The sequence below is a fragment of the Onychomys torridus genome, chromosome 4, assembly GCF_903995425.1.
Source record: "Onychomys torridus chromosome 4, mOncTor1.1, whole genome shotgun sequence".
NCBI lineage: Eukaryota > Metazoa > Chordata > Mammalia > Rodentia > Cricetidae > Onychomys > Onychomys torridus.
In genome coordinates this window covers 94,715,450-94,729,434 of record NC_050446.1, presented here as the reverse complement: position 1 = coordinate 94,729,434, position 13,985 = coordinate 94,715,450, and the positions used below count along the sequence as shown (strand labels likewise).

At 42.7% G+C, this 13,985-nt stretch overlaps 1 protein-coding gene across 4 annotated transcripts in view; it reads right to left on the bottom strand.

Moving 5' to 3' along the window:
• Nucleotides 1-13,985, bottom strand: part of Ganc (glucosidase alpha, neutral C) — a 55,382-nt gene that overhangs the window by 2,092 nt on the left and 39,305 nt on the right. For 3 of the 4 annotated variants that reach the window (XM_036183011.1, XM_036183012.1, XM_036183013.1), the window contains 6 exons: nt 12,120-12,184; nt 8,778-8,854; nt 5,753-5,827; nt 2,251-2,364; nt 1,002-1,114; nt 47-150 (listed from right to left, as the gene is read on the bottom strand). In XM_036183011.1, coding sequence (XP_036038904.1) covers nt 47-150; nt 1,002-1,114; nt 2,251-2,364; nt 5,753-5,827; nt 8,778-8,854; nt 12,120-12,184 — 548 coding nt within the window. Of the gene's footprint in view, nt 1-46; nt 151-1,001; nt 1,115-2,250; nt 2,365-5,752; nt 5,843-8,777; nt 8,855-12,119; nt 12,185-13,985 lie in introns of those variants that run through there. The other variant, XM_036183014.1, reaches the window with a different exon arrangement.

The following is a 13,985-nucleotide window of genomic DNA, read 5'->3' as shown; positions in this document are numbered from 1 at the left end:
GTGTTTCCAGGACAAATGCTGAAGGGAGAGTGGACTGTCTGCTCACCAGATGAGTGGGTAGTCACACAAGATGGCTTCTCCCTAAGGCCTAAGACCAAGATCTGCTCCACTGTGCACTTGCTGGGATAATGACCTTTCTCATCGGCACATCTGGAACAGATACAGATGGCGTTAGGAAAAGGAGAGACATGGTTTTTTTGTTTTTTTGTTTTTTTTTCGAGACAGGGTTTTCCTGTGTAGCTTTGTGCCTTTCCTGGAACTCACTTGGTAGCCCAGGACATGGGGTTTTTTAATTGGTCACCAGGTCAACAACATTCCATCCTTGTGAGATCTTCCTGTCTGCCTCTATGGATTCATGGTCCATACAGGAGCCATATTCAGTAGGACAAAGAGATGAAAACAGATGATTGTATGCAGCAGGGACTAGGAAATCAGTGGCCACATCAATCTCCCTAAATTGTTTGAAGGACACAAAGGACACAGCATGGCTTGGACATTATAATCAAACTGAAGGAAAGCAGGTATTTAATGAATTGGTGCATAGAAGAATGATGGTATCGGTGAGTACTTAAGCTAAGTAGTTTTATTTTGTGGGCAGCTGGGGAAAAGAAGATAAGGACAAGAAATAAGGAGCTTTCAGGGTCAGTAACTGAAAACACAAATGGCCTTCACCACTCACTTATCTAAATAATAGCTTCAAGTCTTTTTATTAGTAATCTTTATTTTATGAACATGAATGTTTTGGCTACAAGTATGCAAGTACATGCCCTTACAGGTCAGAATGGGGGGGGGTCAGATCCCCTGCAGCTGAAGTTACAGACCATGTGGATGTTGGGAAGTGAACTTGGGTCTTCTTCAAGAGCAACCAGGGCTCTTTAACCCACAGGCCAGCTCTCAAACCGCTAAATAGTAATTGAAAACTTGAGCTATCCACTTAGTTGAAGACGCCAAGAGGGCAGCATAATCGTAGAAGAGTCGTGGCCTGGAGCTAGCTGCCTCACCTGTTGGTCAGAACACCGGAAGAGAAGGAAAACCTACGGCGTAAGAACTGGTCCTGGTGGAGGTACTGGAATGAATGGCCATCATCGAGATACAGCTCTCCCTCAGCAGAAGCCTGCAGAGTGAATCAAAAAGGATGGGCTAATGACAAGTTTTATAGAAAAAATAAAGTCATCGTCGAAAAGGAAAGAGTAATGTCCAAAAATTAGTGAGAAGTCTGAAAAGGTAAGTATCCAAGCTGCACAATTACACACAAGTTCCTTACACCCTCCCTATCCGGTCACTCCTGAGCAGAAAATAAAATAACATGACCAGCGAGGTTACACAGAGGAGCACAAAGGGTCAGACTTGTGGACAGAAATTTAAATGTGAAGTATGATCAGTAATGGCTCCTGAGAAAATACTATCCCAGAAGGCGACAAGAAAGTTCACAGAGCTGAAGTTGGGAAATATCACTGTATAAAAGATGAAATCAACCGTCTTTAGAAGCCTTTCCTCAAAGCGGGAGGAACCCTTTTGCAGCCAAACACTACAGCCCTCCACATGGCAAGTTACCTATCAACAGTGTTTGCTGCAGGATGGGTCCCCAGCTTGTTGCATTCATTCTGGGACCCCACATGGATCCTAGACAATAGTTTGGCTGAAGAAGACAAGCTTCAATAAAGCGCATGGAAAAGAAAGCTGCAATTTACCTATTTCACAATATTAGTATAAATAAACATAACTATAACAAGAATAGGTATTTGGCTCTGTAAGGAATTAGGGTAAATGGATAAGAGATGTGTATGACACAGGCTTCACTTGGCTCAGAAGACACTCAACACTCTCAAGCCATACTCAAGGAGACATTAGGGATTTGAGCTGCCTGATGAGAACAGAAGTCACTGAATGGGTTAAGTATGCCCCAAATAGTTAAGACACATTGTTTTATGGCCCTCTTCTGTAGGAGACTGAGTTTCAGAACTAATCTTCAGTAGGGTAGGCTGCATAATAAATGTTATTCCAGTAGCAACGCCAACCTGAGAGATAGACATTACATGCCAGAGAAACATATTTGCATATTCCTGGATCTCAGCACTCCTAAGAAAAATGCCAGGAAGGGCAGACTTCAGAGATTCAGAAATGATTCAGCCCTTCATTTTGAGATGAACACCAGGGGCATTGTTTCATATGAGATCCATTACTTTTTCGTACCCTCAAAAGGCCGAGAGATGGAAAAGGAGGGGGAGAGGTAACGGGCTTTCCAAATACCTGTGTGCTTAGAGCAACCCGGAGTCCATATGGGGAGTCAGTCATCCAGCCTGTGGACTTTCCCACACTAGTCTTTATTGGTACCACACTTCCGCCTCGTTGAAACACTGGTATCTGCAACAGAGCAGCACTCTCAGGGGGGACATACCCATACAAGAAACTTTCCAAGTAGAATTTTTAAATATTTCACCCTATGAGATCCAAACTCTTTACAGATATAGACTCAAGCAAAGAATATTGGTGGGCAGGGAAATGGTAAGCATGGGGACTGTGGGATTAAAAGAAAACTAAAAAAAAAAAAAAAAGGTCCATTAAAATTATTACTTATTTATTATTTGTTATTATTGCTTTGTGTGTATGTGTGTGTGAGACACACCCATGTCATGGCATGTGTGTAAGGTCAGCATACAACTTTGTGAAGTCAGTTCTCGATTTCCACCTTCAGGTGGTCCTGGGAATTGAACTGAGGTTATCAGGCTTACCTGACAAACTAACTCAATAGCCCCAAGTTATCATATTTTAAATTATTGGGACAATTATCTACCAACCCCCAATTTATTATCTATACTTGTCTGTCTTAGCTTGGGCTCTGTTGCTGTGATAAAACACTGACTAAAAGCAAACTGGGGGTGGGGAGATAGGGGTTTATATCGTCTTCCAGCTTACACTCCTCATCAAGGGAAGTTAAGACAGGAACCTGGAGACAGGAACTGAAGCAGAAATCATAAAGAAACACTGTTAATGGTTTCCTTCCAGGGTTATGTTCACCTACCATCCTTCCACCTCCCAGGACCACTGCCCTGGGGTGGTAGCACCCACAGTGAGCTGGACCCTCCAGCATCAATCAACAATCCAGGAAATGCCACACCAACTTGCTATGGGCCAATCTGAGAAGGCAATTCCTCAACTGAGGCTCTCTCTTGCCAGGTGACTCTAGTTTATGTCAAGTTGACAAAAACTAACTTGCTTCCTTTTCATTTAAATGATGAATTTTATTCTGCTAATCCTATTAGAGACCTAGAGGAATCAAAAAAAACCCTCATTTTTCAACTTGATCAGAAAGGATTTCTATTTTAGATCTTTAACATCCTTGTCAATAAAATAACAAGCATGTTATTCTAGAGACATGCTAAAGAGTGGATTTTTCTGTTTATTTAAGCGGGCCCAATAGTACTAATGTACACAAAGTGTTCTGTGTCTGAGGAAGTGACTTATGCCCTTTCTCACCACATCTGTACACTTTTCTTTCCCTGCTTGTCTGGGTCAGCAGGATGACTGACTCCATCTGAGGCTTAAGAAGCTGCTTCTGCTCCAGGAACCATCAAATGAGGTGATGCTAACAGCATGGCTGTGGGTGTGGCCCACACCCATCAGTCCTTTGCCATGGCTCTATGCAGGAGAGCCAGGTAGGCTTCTTGCTGCTGGTAAGGAGTCATCCAGATCACAGGAGTGCCTGTGCTTTTCTCTGAGTAAAGTGTTAACAAGGAGAGGACAGGAACATGTGTGATTTGGAGAAAGAGTAGTCAGGATGTGCTCCCTCCAACTTAATTCACAAGCAGCAAGAAGGAAAGCCAACTTTCTTTTTGTTTTCTTTTTATTCCTCCCTTCTTTAAACAAACAAACAAACAACCGCAAGAACAATGCTACAGTGGGATGGGCTGCAGACTCAGAGTTCAGAAAACTTACAGGGAGTGGGAGGGACTTGTCTTAGCTCTGCCACAACCCAGTAGTGTTTCTGGACAAAAAAAAAAAATTCACTTCTACCAGTTTCTTCGTGTGCAAATGAAGGACATGGTGCTTTAAATAAGAATGGCCTACATAGGCTCATATATTTGAATGTTTGGTCACCAGGGATCGAAAGAATTAGAGGGTTTGGGGCATGCCTTTTTGGAGGAAGTGTGTTACTAAGGGTGGGCTTTGGAGTTTCAAAAGCCCTCATTAGGCCCAGTGTTTCTCTCTGCTTGCAGACCAGGATGTAGCTCTCAGCTACCGCTCCAGCACCATGCCTGACCCCTGCCATGCTCCCTGCCATGATGATAATGGACTTAGCCTCTGAAACTGTAAGCAAGCCTTCAATTAAATACATTCTTTTATAAGAGTTGCCTTGGCCATGGTGTCTCTTCACAGCAACAGAACACTGACTAAGACAAAGGAATTAGGCTAGAAGATTACTAAGGTCTCTTCTGGATCTGAAAGTTGATGTCTGGAACTACTTTCTTTGTAAGAAACCTTGGATGATGCCGGGCGGTGGTGGCGCACGCCTGTAATCCCAGCACTCAGGAGGCAGAGGCAGGTGGATCTCTGTGAGTTCGAGGCCAGCCTGGTCTACAGAGCTAGTCCAGGACAGACTCCAAGCTACAGAGAAACCCTGCTCGAAAAACCAAAAAAAAAAAAAAAAAAGAAAGAGACCTTGGATGACAATTTGGAAAAATAACACCACCATTCTATTAATCTTCATTCTACAGGGCCTGTGGCCACGCTTGTGATTCAGTGGGATGGCCACTTGGATTCCAATCTCATAACTGATGCGTTCTTTCGCCTGGAGGCCCCGAGTTTCTCCTCTCACTTTGTGACATTGTATTTGGCATAGCAGAGCGCACTGCTTCCGTTCTCAGCATACTGTTCTTAGCCACAGTAGACAGACAGGAAAGAGTGTTTATCCTCAACACTCCATGCCTTGAGTCAGAATGCATATATATATTTAAACTCTTTACATATCTTAACAGCTTTATTGGTATAATTCATATGCTTCAAAATTTACAATCAGAGTATGTAATAGATCACTTCAGTATATTCAGTATGTAACTGTAGCACAGTCAATTTTAACATCCTTTCAACCCCTCTAAAAGAAAATTGTACCCTTTGGCAGTCACCCCCATTGCTTCCCAAATCCTCTTCCAAGCACAGCCCCAGGCTGTATGCACATGTATGTGTTATTATGTCAAACACTAATACCCTTGGTTTGCTCTTTACAGGAGTACAGTACAAACAGGATGCCTGTGCCTCCCAGTCATATGCTGAAGCTCCATACACTGAAGTGACTATATCTGGAGACAGGGTCATAGGATAAGTCCTGATATGATAGGAACAGTATCCTTACAAGAACACTTTCCTATTTTTATTTTATTTTAAATATGTAAGTGTTTTGCCTGTATGTATGTATGTGCACCACATGTGTGTCTGGTGCCTGTGGGGGTGAGATAGAAGGTGTTGGATCACCTGCAGGTGCTTGTAGCCACCATATGTGTGTTGGGAAGCAAACTTAGGTCCTCTGCAAGAGCAACAGCACTCTTAACCACTGAGCCAACTCTCCAGCCCCATTTAGAAGAACACTGTCTCCTTCCTCTCCCCATGCCATCACCCCCACATACCAAGAGTCAGCTGGCACTTTGATATAGGTCTTATACCTTTAGAACTATGGGTGTTGTCTACCACCAAGGCTGTATTCTGAACAGAACAACACAGCTAAATAGGTAAAAATAATACTCTGAAAATAACTTACAGTATCCAAGGTTACTGGAATCTTCACAGTACACCCTCCTTTCCACTGTGCAAATGTCTTAGAGTCATACCAGACCTAAAAAGTAGCAGACTATATTGAAAAGAGAGTATGAGCAATCTCTTTCCTGAGAGGTCTGCACTTACCCAGTGACTATTTCCTTTTGCCCTATAATAAAGCTGTCTTGCAATCTCAGGAAGGAAGGAAGGAATAAAAAGAAAGTTCAATACGTATAATTAAAATTTGTGGGAGAAGTTAGGAAGAACACCCCCCCAACACCGTGTGTGTGTGTGTGTGTGTGTGTGTGTGTATAATTCACATGTACATGTGCTACTTGGGATTGAACCTAAGGTCTCAGGCATCCTAAGGAATTTACCACTGAAGTGTATCTCATGCTCTCTTTACTTTTTATTGGACACTGTGGTGGTATTGTGTTTCCCAAAATATTGTGTGTTCCCCGAAATAAACTTATCTGGGGTCAGAGAGCAGGGCAACCACAATATTAAACACGAGGATACATAGTGGTAGCACACACCTTTAATCCTAGCATTCCAGAGACAGAAATACCTCTGGATCTCTGAGTTCAAGGCCACATTAGAAACAGCCAGGCAAGGTGACACACCCTTTAATCCCAGAAATCCAGCCTTTAATCCCTGGGAGTGATGGCAGAAAGTAGAAAGATATATAAGGCATGAAGACCAGAAACTAGCAGCTTTTGGCTGGTTAAGCATTTAGGCTTTGGAGCAGCAGTTCAGATGAGAGCCGTTGGGGTGAGGACACAGAAGCTTGCAGTCTGAGGAAACAAGACCAGCTGAGGAACTGGCGAGGTGAGGAAACTGTGGTTTGTTCTGCTTCTCTGATCTTCCAGCATTCACCCCAATAACTGGCCTCAGACTTGATTTCATTAATAAGAACTTTTAAGATCCTGCTACAGGACACAGGGTTTTACTAAGTTACCCAGGCTGGTTTTGAACTCACTATGTAGCCCAGCTAGGCCTTGTAATCTTCCTACTGGAATTATGGGCCTGCATTACCAGATCCCACATATTCTTTTAAGGAAATCCAAAGCTGGGCAGTGGTGGCCCACACCTTTGATCCCAAGACTCAGGAGGCAGAGACAGGCAGATCTCTGTGAGTCTGAAGCCAGCCTGGTCTACAAAGTGGGTTCCAGAACATCCAAGCCTAAACAGAAAAACCCTGTCTCAAAGAAGAAGAAGAAGGAGAAGAAGAAGAAAGAAGAGAAGAGAAGAGAAAAGAAAAGAAAAGAAAATTCCAAAGCATGCACAAAGCCCAGTTCAATCTTCAGCATAGGATAAATTGGGCTTGGTGGCACTTGGGCATGGTGGCACTTGGGCATGGTGGCACTGGGCATGGTAGTACTTGGGCATAGTGGTACATGCTTGTAACCCTAGGCAGAGATTCAGAAGTTCAAGTTCATCTTAAATTTCAAAGATAGCCTGAGATACAAGAGACTCCATCTCAAAAAGAAGAGAGAGAGGGTGAGGAAGAGGAAGATGTTACCAAAGGTTATGATTGATGGACTAAACACATTCCTTGTCCATCTGTACATTCACAATTTAATTACTTAACAACCCACCACTGCTGTGGAATAATTCTCTTGTATTCTGTAAAGATTTATTACTCAAATTGGTTTAATAAAATGTTGATTGACCAGTAGCCAGGCAGGAAGTGTAGGTGGGGCAACCAAACTAGAATGCTGGGAAGAGGAAGAGCAGAGTCAGGAGTCGCTAGTCAGGCACAGAGGAAGCAAGGATGAGAATGCTGCACTGAGCAAAGGTACCAAGCCACGTGGCTAAACACAGATAAGAATTATGGGTTAATCTAAGTGTAAGAGCAAATTAGTAATAAGCCTGAGCCACAGGCCAAGCATTTATAAGTAACATCAAACTTCTGAGTTAATTATTTGGGAAGGGGCTGCTGGGTATTTGGGAGTTGCTGGCAAGACAGAAACTTCCACCAACACACCACTGTGCTAGGTGCTAGATATGCATGATAGCTAGGAACTTCGTGTGAGTGAAAGATGAGATGATGCTCCCATGGTTCTTTCTATGTGTCTTTTACATCATATATCTTGATCCAATTTATTTTCCTGTCCTTTTGTATCTGCCCTTTGCCTCTGCATGCTCCCTCCACAAATAAATCAACGTGTAAGAGAAAAAAGGGGTGGGAGAAGGGAAAAAAATGAAAACTCTCGTCCTGGAAGTTGCAGCGTGACACAGTAGTCCACTGACTTGTACAAACTTCTTGCTTGAGCTAGTGAGGTGTCTCAGAAGACAATGGTGAAGCCTGGACACCTGAGTTTGCTCCCCAGAGCCCACATGGAGGGGGGAGGAGAGAACTGACTCCACAATGGTCTCTGATCTCTACCTACATGCTGTGACGCATGCACCTTCCCCATTGTGCACACGCTGACACATACACCTTCCCCATCGTGTTCACACAATAAATAAACCAACTCAACACTTGTAACCATAAGTAGGAAAAAGCAAGGAAAGGAAAGCACACAGCAAACAAATGAACCAGACATGAGGCAGAGAAAAGAAGAGCGTCAGAGAAGAAACAGCCCTGGAGGGAAACTCACGGGAACTTGGGTAACCCTACAGCACTGCCTCCTTTGGGGATGAGTAGAAGATTCCAAGACAAGGTCCTATCTCTTATCTGGAAGCCCTAGCAAAGGAGGTTAGTTGTTGAACTACCAAAAAGAGTCCCACAAAGTAACTGGGTGGAATAAATCTCTATAAGGACTCACTTATACAAGTCAAAGTGAGAAAGCAAAAAAACAAAAACAAAAAAAACAAAAAAAAAACAACCCTAAGGTTGTCATCACCTATTCATCTTCTCCACCTTCCCCCATTAAGTTTGTCAGCTTCAGAGAACAGTCATGACTTTGGGAAACCTACAGTCATCTGAGGCAAATTGACAACAGCATGCGGAAGCAATCTCTTTCCCCAGAGAGATGCAGGCATGAGAGCTAGGAGACACAGGATGTGTCTGTTATTGCTCTTACCTCAGTTGACCCCGGCAGGAATACATCGGCCATGGTGGTCTGTGGTTCTGTGACTGGATAAACCAATAAAGCACTTCCTGAGAAATGGAGAGGAGACAAGTCTGAGTACCATTACATGAGATCTGAAAGCTCCTTTCACTTCACTGGACACTACTGTGAGCTTCAGATCACGTGACCTTCTACAAGGCAGAGACTATGTGAGGTGAAGAGTTCACCGGAGAGAAGCACTGGTAGGAAAAGGACAGGGCTCAAAAAGGTACCGGGTTAAACCCACTTGTGGCTGTCAGGATGATGGGCAGGGACTCTGAACTAGTCTGTTGCACCTCGTGTGTTTATTTGCTTTAGTTTTTGTTTTGTTTTGCAACAGGTCTTGCTATGTAGCCAAGACTGACCTGGAACTTGCTCTGCACCCCAGGCTGGCCTTAGGATGATCCTCCTGCCTCAGCTTTTTGAATGCTAGGGTTACATAGGCTTGAGCTGCCGTGCTCAGCTTCAGTGTCATTTTCCGCATCCCTACTGGTATGCCAATAATCCAAGAGCACCACTGTGCCTTCCCAAGTGCTGCATGGCTTGCCGCGAACGACGCTGTTAGAGAGCGCGTGCTATCTAGAAGCCGCGTGCTATCATCTAGAAGTCTGTCCAGAGCGAGCCGCGTGCTATCTAGAAGTAAGTCTGGCCAGGGCGATGCCTCAGGCCCTTTCGCTTGGGCAGTTACTGTCATTGGACTTTCTTTAGACCACTAGCTCCTGAATAACAGCACAGAGACCTTTTATCAAGTATAAAAGCTTGGTCTTACCTTAGGCTTGTTCTCAACTAGCTCTTATAACTTAATTAACCCGTTTACATTAGTTTACGTTCTGCTACGTGGCTCATTACCTTTCCTCCACACTGTACATTCAACTTGCTTTGGGTCTCACTGACAAATTCCCCGCCTCTCAGATTCTTCCCCAGAGATCCTCTCTCTCCCTGGAATCCTGCCTGTCCTCTCTTGCCTAGCCATTGTCCATTCAGCTCTTTATTAAACCCATCAGAAGGTGCCTTGGCAGAGACACATCTTCACTGTGTACAAACAGATCATCCCAACACACGGTTACCATTGCAGATCTGTACTGCTCTCAAGGATGGCCTGGAGTGCTACTTTTTTTTTTCATATTGGTGTCACACATGTGTAAAGTGCATCTACTAATTAATTCGTTTTAAAGCTTTATTTATAGGGTCTCACTATGTAATCCAGGCATCTTGAACTCATCATCCTCCTGCCTTAGTATTGTGAGTGTTGGGATTATAGGCATGCACCATTATGCCTATCTTGAATGGTTTCTTCTGGTCAATAAAGATTTAGTCACTGAGTTCCAGGTACTAGGCTCTGGGGACATAGGAGTAAAGAAAATAAACATGTCTCCAACCTTCATGGAGTTTATAGTAATGAGAAAGACAGACATTAAAAAGTAATTGCAAGTGAATTAGGGTTAAAACAAATACTGAAAGAGGTAAAAGTACAAAGCAAAAGGAAAATTACCTAAAAGGCAGGACTGACTTTGAAGGGGGAGGATAAAACTAAGGTATAAAGAAGTAAGGAATGACAAAAGACATTTCTCCAAGGCAGTGACTATTAAGCTGAAGCCCCAAGTGCCAGGAATTGAACACAGAGCCTTGTGCACATTATAGAAGAGCATGTCCTGAACTATATTGTCAAGGATTCTTGTTACTGTAATTGTTATTATTGTTATCATTATTATTATTTACATTTGGAGGTTTCCACTATTTACAATGTAATTCATTCTCTGGGTCTCAATATCTAGCCTTGTTCATTGAGCTCCATTTTCAATACAATAAACTTCCATGTTCTAGATTTCACGGTTCATCCTCATTAAAGAAGCCTAGCTAGGCATGGTAGCATAGGCCTGCAATTTCAGCAATCTGGACATTGATGAAGAGGATTACAAGTTCAAGGATAGCCTGGGCTACAAAGTCCTGTCTCACAAGGAAAAAAAATGAGGTCTACTATTACACATGAAACAAGTTCTTCTGTGTCTTTATTATAGCCATCTGATCTACTTTTCATACTTCCCTTCCTGCAGCAGTATCATCAGGCTTTGGGGAGGTAGGCCCCAAGCAAAACCCTCAAATCACACCCACCAATACAATGGATTTATCTGGCATTAATAAGAACTATATTGTGGTGGCACACGTCTTTAATCCCAGTACTCGAGAGGCAGAGGCAGGTGTATCTCTGTGAGTTTGAGGCCAACCTGATTTACAGAGCAAGTTCCAGGACAGCCAGAGCTGTTACACAAAGAAACCTTGTCTCAAAAGAACCAACCAACCATCCAAACAAACAAACAAACAACCCCCCCCCAAAAAAAAACCCCTATATTGTAGGGCTACATTACAACAAATTAGTGCCACAGAATCACTATGGCATTAAAACTCTGGTGTAGCATGAATCTTAATAGGTCTTATTAATAAGAACAAACCTGAGGCCAGTTATTGGGGTGAATGCTGGAAGATCAGAGACACAGAACAAGCCACAGCTTCCTCACCTCACCAGATCCAGACTGCAAGCTTCTGTGTTCTCATCTCAATGGCTCTCAGCTGAACTGTGCTGCTCCAAAGCCTATAAGCTTAACCAGCCAAATGCTTAACTAGCTCTGGTCTTCACGCTTTATATATCTTTCTACTTTCTGCCGTTCACTCCCTGGGATTAAAGGCTTGCTTTCTGGGATTAAAGGTGTGTGTCTCCATGCTGGCTGTATCCTTGAACACACAGAGATCTGCCTAGCTCTGCCTCCCAAGTGCTGGGATTAAAGGCGTGCACCACCACTGGCCAGCTTCTGCTATGACTTGTTCTGCACTGGCCAGCTTCTGCTATGGCTTGCTCTGACCCATTTTCTAGCCACCATTTCTGGCTCTGTTCTTGTGGCTGTCTGTTCTCTGACCCCAGAAAAATTTATTAGGGTGCACAATATTGTGGGGAACACAATACCACCACACTCTGGTGAAGAAGGAGGGCTGGAGGTATAGCTAAGTTAGTTGAGTACTTGTCTAGCATGCATAAGGCATCAGGTCCAATCCCCAGCACCATGTGTAATGAGGCATGCCTGTAATGCCAGCACTTGGGATCAGAAGTCAACATCATCACAGAATAAGTTCCAAGACAGCCTGGGCCTGACAGCCTTTGACTCTGACTCTCCCCACCCCACCCCCCCCCCCGAAAAAAAAGGTGAAGAAAATTTTTTTAATTGCTGTCTTTCTTGGGCTTAGGGTAGTCTCACTAGAAAATATAATAAAAACATTGTTATAGAATTCTATCACAACTATAATTAACCTATAAATACTTACCCAGCATGTATTCATCATCCACACCAAAAGTCTCTAAGTCATTAGGAAACTCGACCCACAGAGGCCTGGGGAAAGGAAACAGGATTATTCATATTTTAATATATCATTATGTTTTATTATTCTTGGTGCTAAGTGTTTTATTAGACTTCTATATTTTCAGTGTTATCACTCTCCAAAAGGAAGTGGAAAGCATCAAAGAGCCAAGATATTTTTTCATATGACCAAAGAACTTATGAGCAGTTGCTATGGTTACTTTGTATTTCTTATGTGAAAGAGCTTTCTATTCAACCTGGATGTCCTAATGGAATATTGAGAATTCTATTATGTGCTGCTTTCCTATCCTTTGAGTAACTATCACTCTAACAGGTAAAAACTAAGGCAAGCCTAAATGCCTAATGCTTTTGTTGTTGTAAAGTAAATGTTTGCAAAAAAAATCACATTTTATTATAATGATAATTCTGTGCCACTTCTTGCAGCCCCTGACTTTCATGTATCATTTAATCATTATTGAGATGAAAGGAACTAGTTTTCATTGCTTTCAAGCTGGTAACATTTGTGGGGAGGCTGAAAAATTGTCAAGATTTTAAAATAGTTATTGTTTAACAGAACTCATCTAGGAGTCACTTAGGTTCATAAAAACAACAAAACTTTCAATATCTGTGTCTAGATAGCAACTTATTGCTTCTAACCATCTTTACTTTTATGAGAATGATTTTATTTAAGAGTGTGTGTGTGCGTGTGTGTGTGTGTGTGTGTGTGTGTGTGTGTGTGTGTGTGTGTGTGTGTACCATTTGGATGAAGTGCTCTCAGAGGCCAGAAGCAGGCACTGCAGCCCTTGGAGCTGGACATTGAGGCTGGGAACCCAACTTAGGTCCTTTACAAGAGTAATAAGCACTTTTAACTGCTGAGCCATTTCTCCAGCCCAAGGAAAAGATATTTTTTAATTGAAAAAATTTTTTAGAATTTTAAAATTATTTTATGTGGATGAGTGTTTTGCTTGCATGTATACAGATGCACCATACGCATGTCTGGTGCCTGTGGGTACCTAAAGAGGGCATTGGATCCCCCAGGACTGGAGTTACAGGCAGTTGTGAGGCACCTTGTGAGTGCTGGAAATTGAACACAGGTCCTTATTAAGAGCAACAACTGCTTACCTGCTGAGCCAACTCTCCAGACCAATTTATTATTTTTTTTTTAGTAAATGAAACTTGTTATTTATTAATGGTAACAAAGTGGGTGTCTCTAACGCTGGCTGATGATTAGAATCACCAGGAAATGTCTAGTCTGAAGCAAGTTTAGGAACTGCTGACTCTGAACTCTGTGCATGTTCTTCTCTAACTAGAAAGCTGATTTTTGCCTTCAAAATAGAATTTATATGCTAGGAAAATAAATCCCCACCTCAAGTTCAACTCTATAGGTAAGATGAAGCCTCAGATGGAGGGAAATTATTTTTCCTTTTTTGTTTGTTTGGGTTTTTTTTGTTGTTGTTGTTGTTTTTTGTTTTTTCAAGACAGGGTTTCTCTGTGTTGTTTTGGTGCCTGTCCTGGATCTCACTCTGTAGACCAGGCTGGTCTCGAACTCAGAGATCCGCCTGGCTCTGCCTCCCAAGTGCTGGGATCAAAGGTGTGCGCCACCACTGCCCAGTGGGAAATTATTTTTCATGAGAGGAGGGTAATGCATAAAATGCTTAAGTTATTTAGCTGCAAAGTCATTTCCTTATTATTTACATTTCCATCTCTTAGCAAATATCAATAATCATAAGCAGAGGATCTAGTCAGTAGCTTCTGTGTCTTCAACAGCCAGCACCCCGCTCATGACAGCCAGCACCCCACTCATGACAGCCAGCACCCCGTTCATGACAGCCAG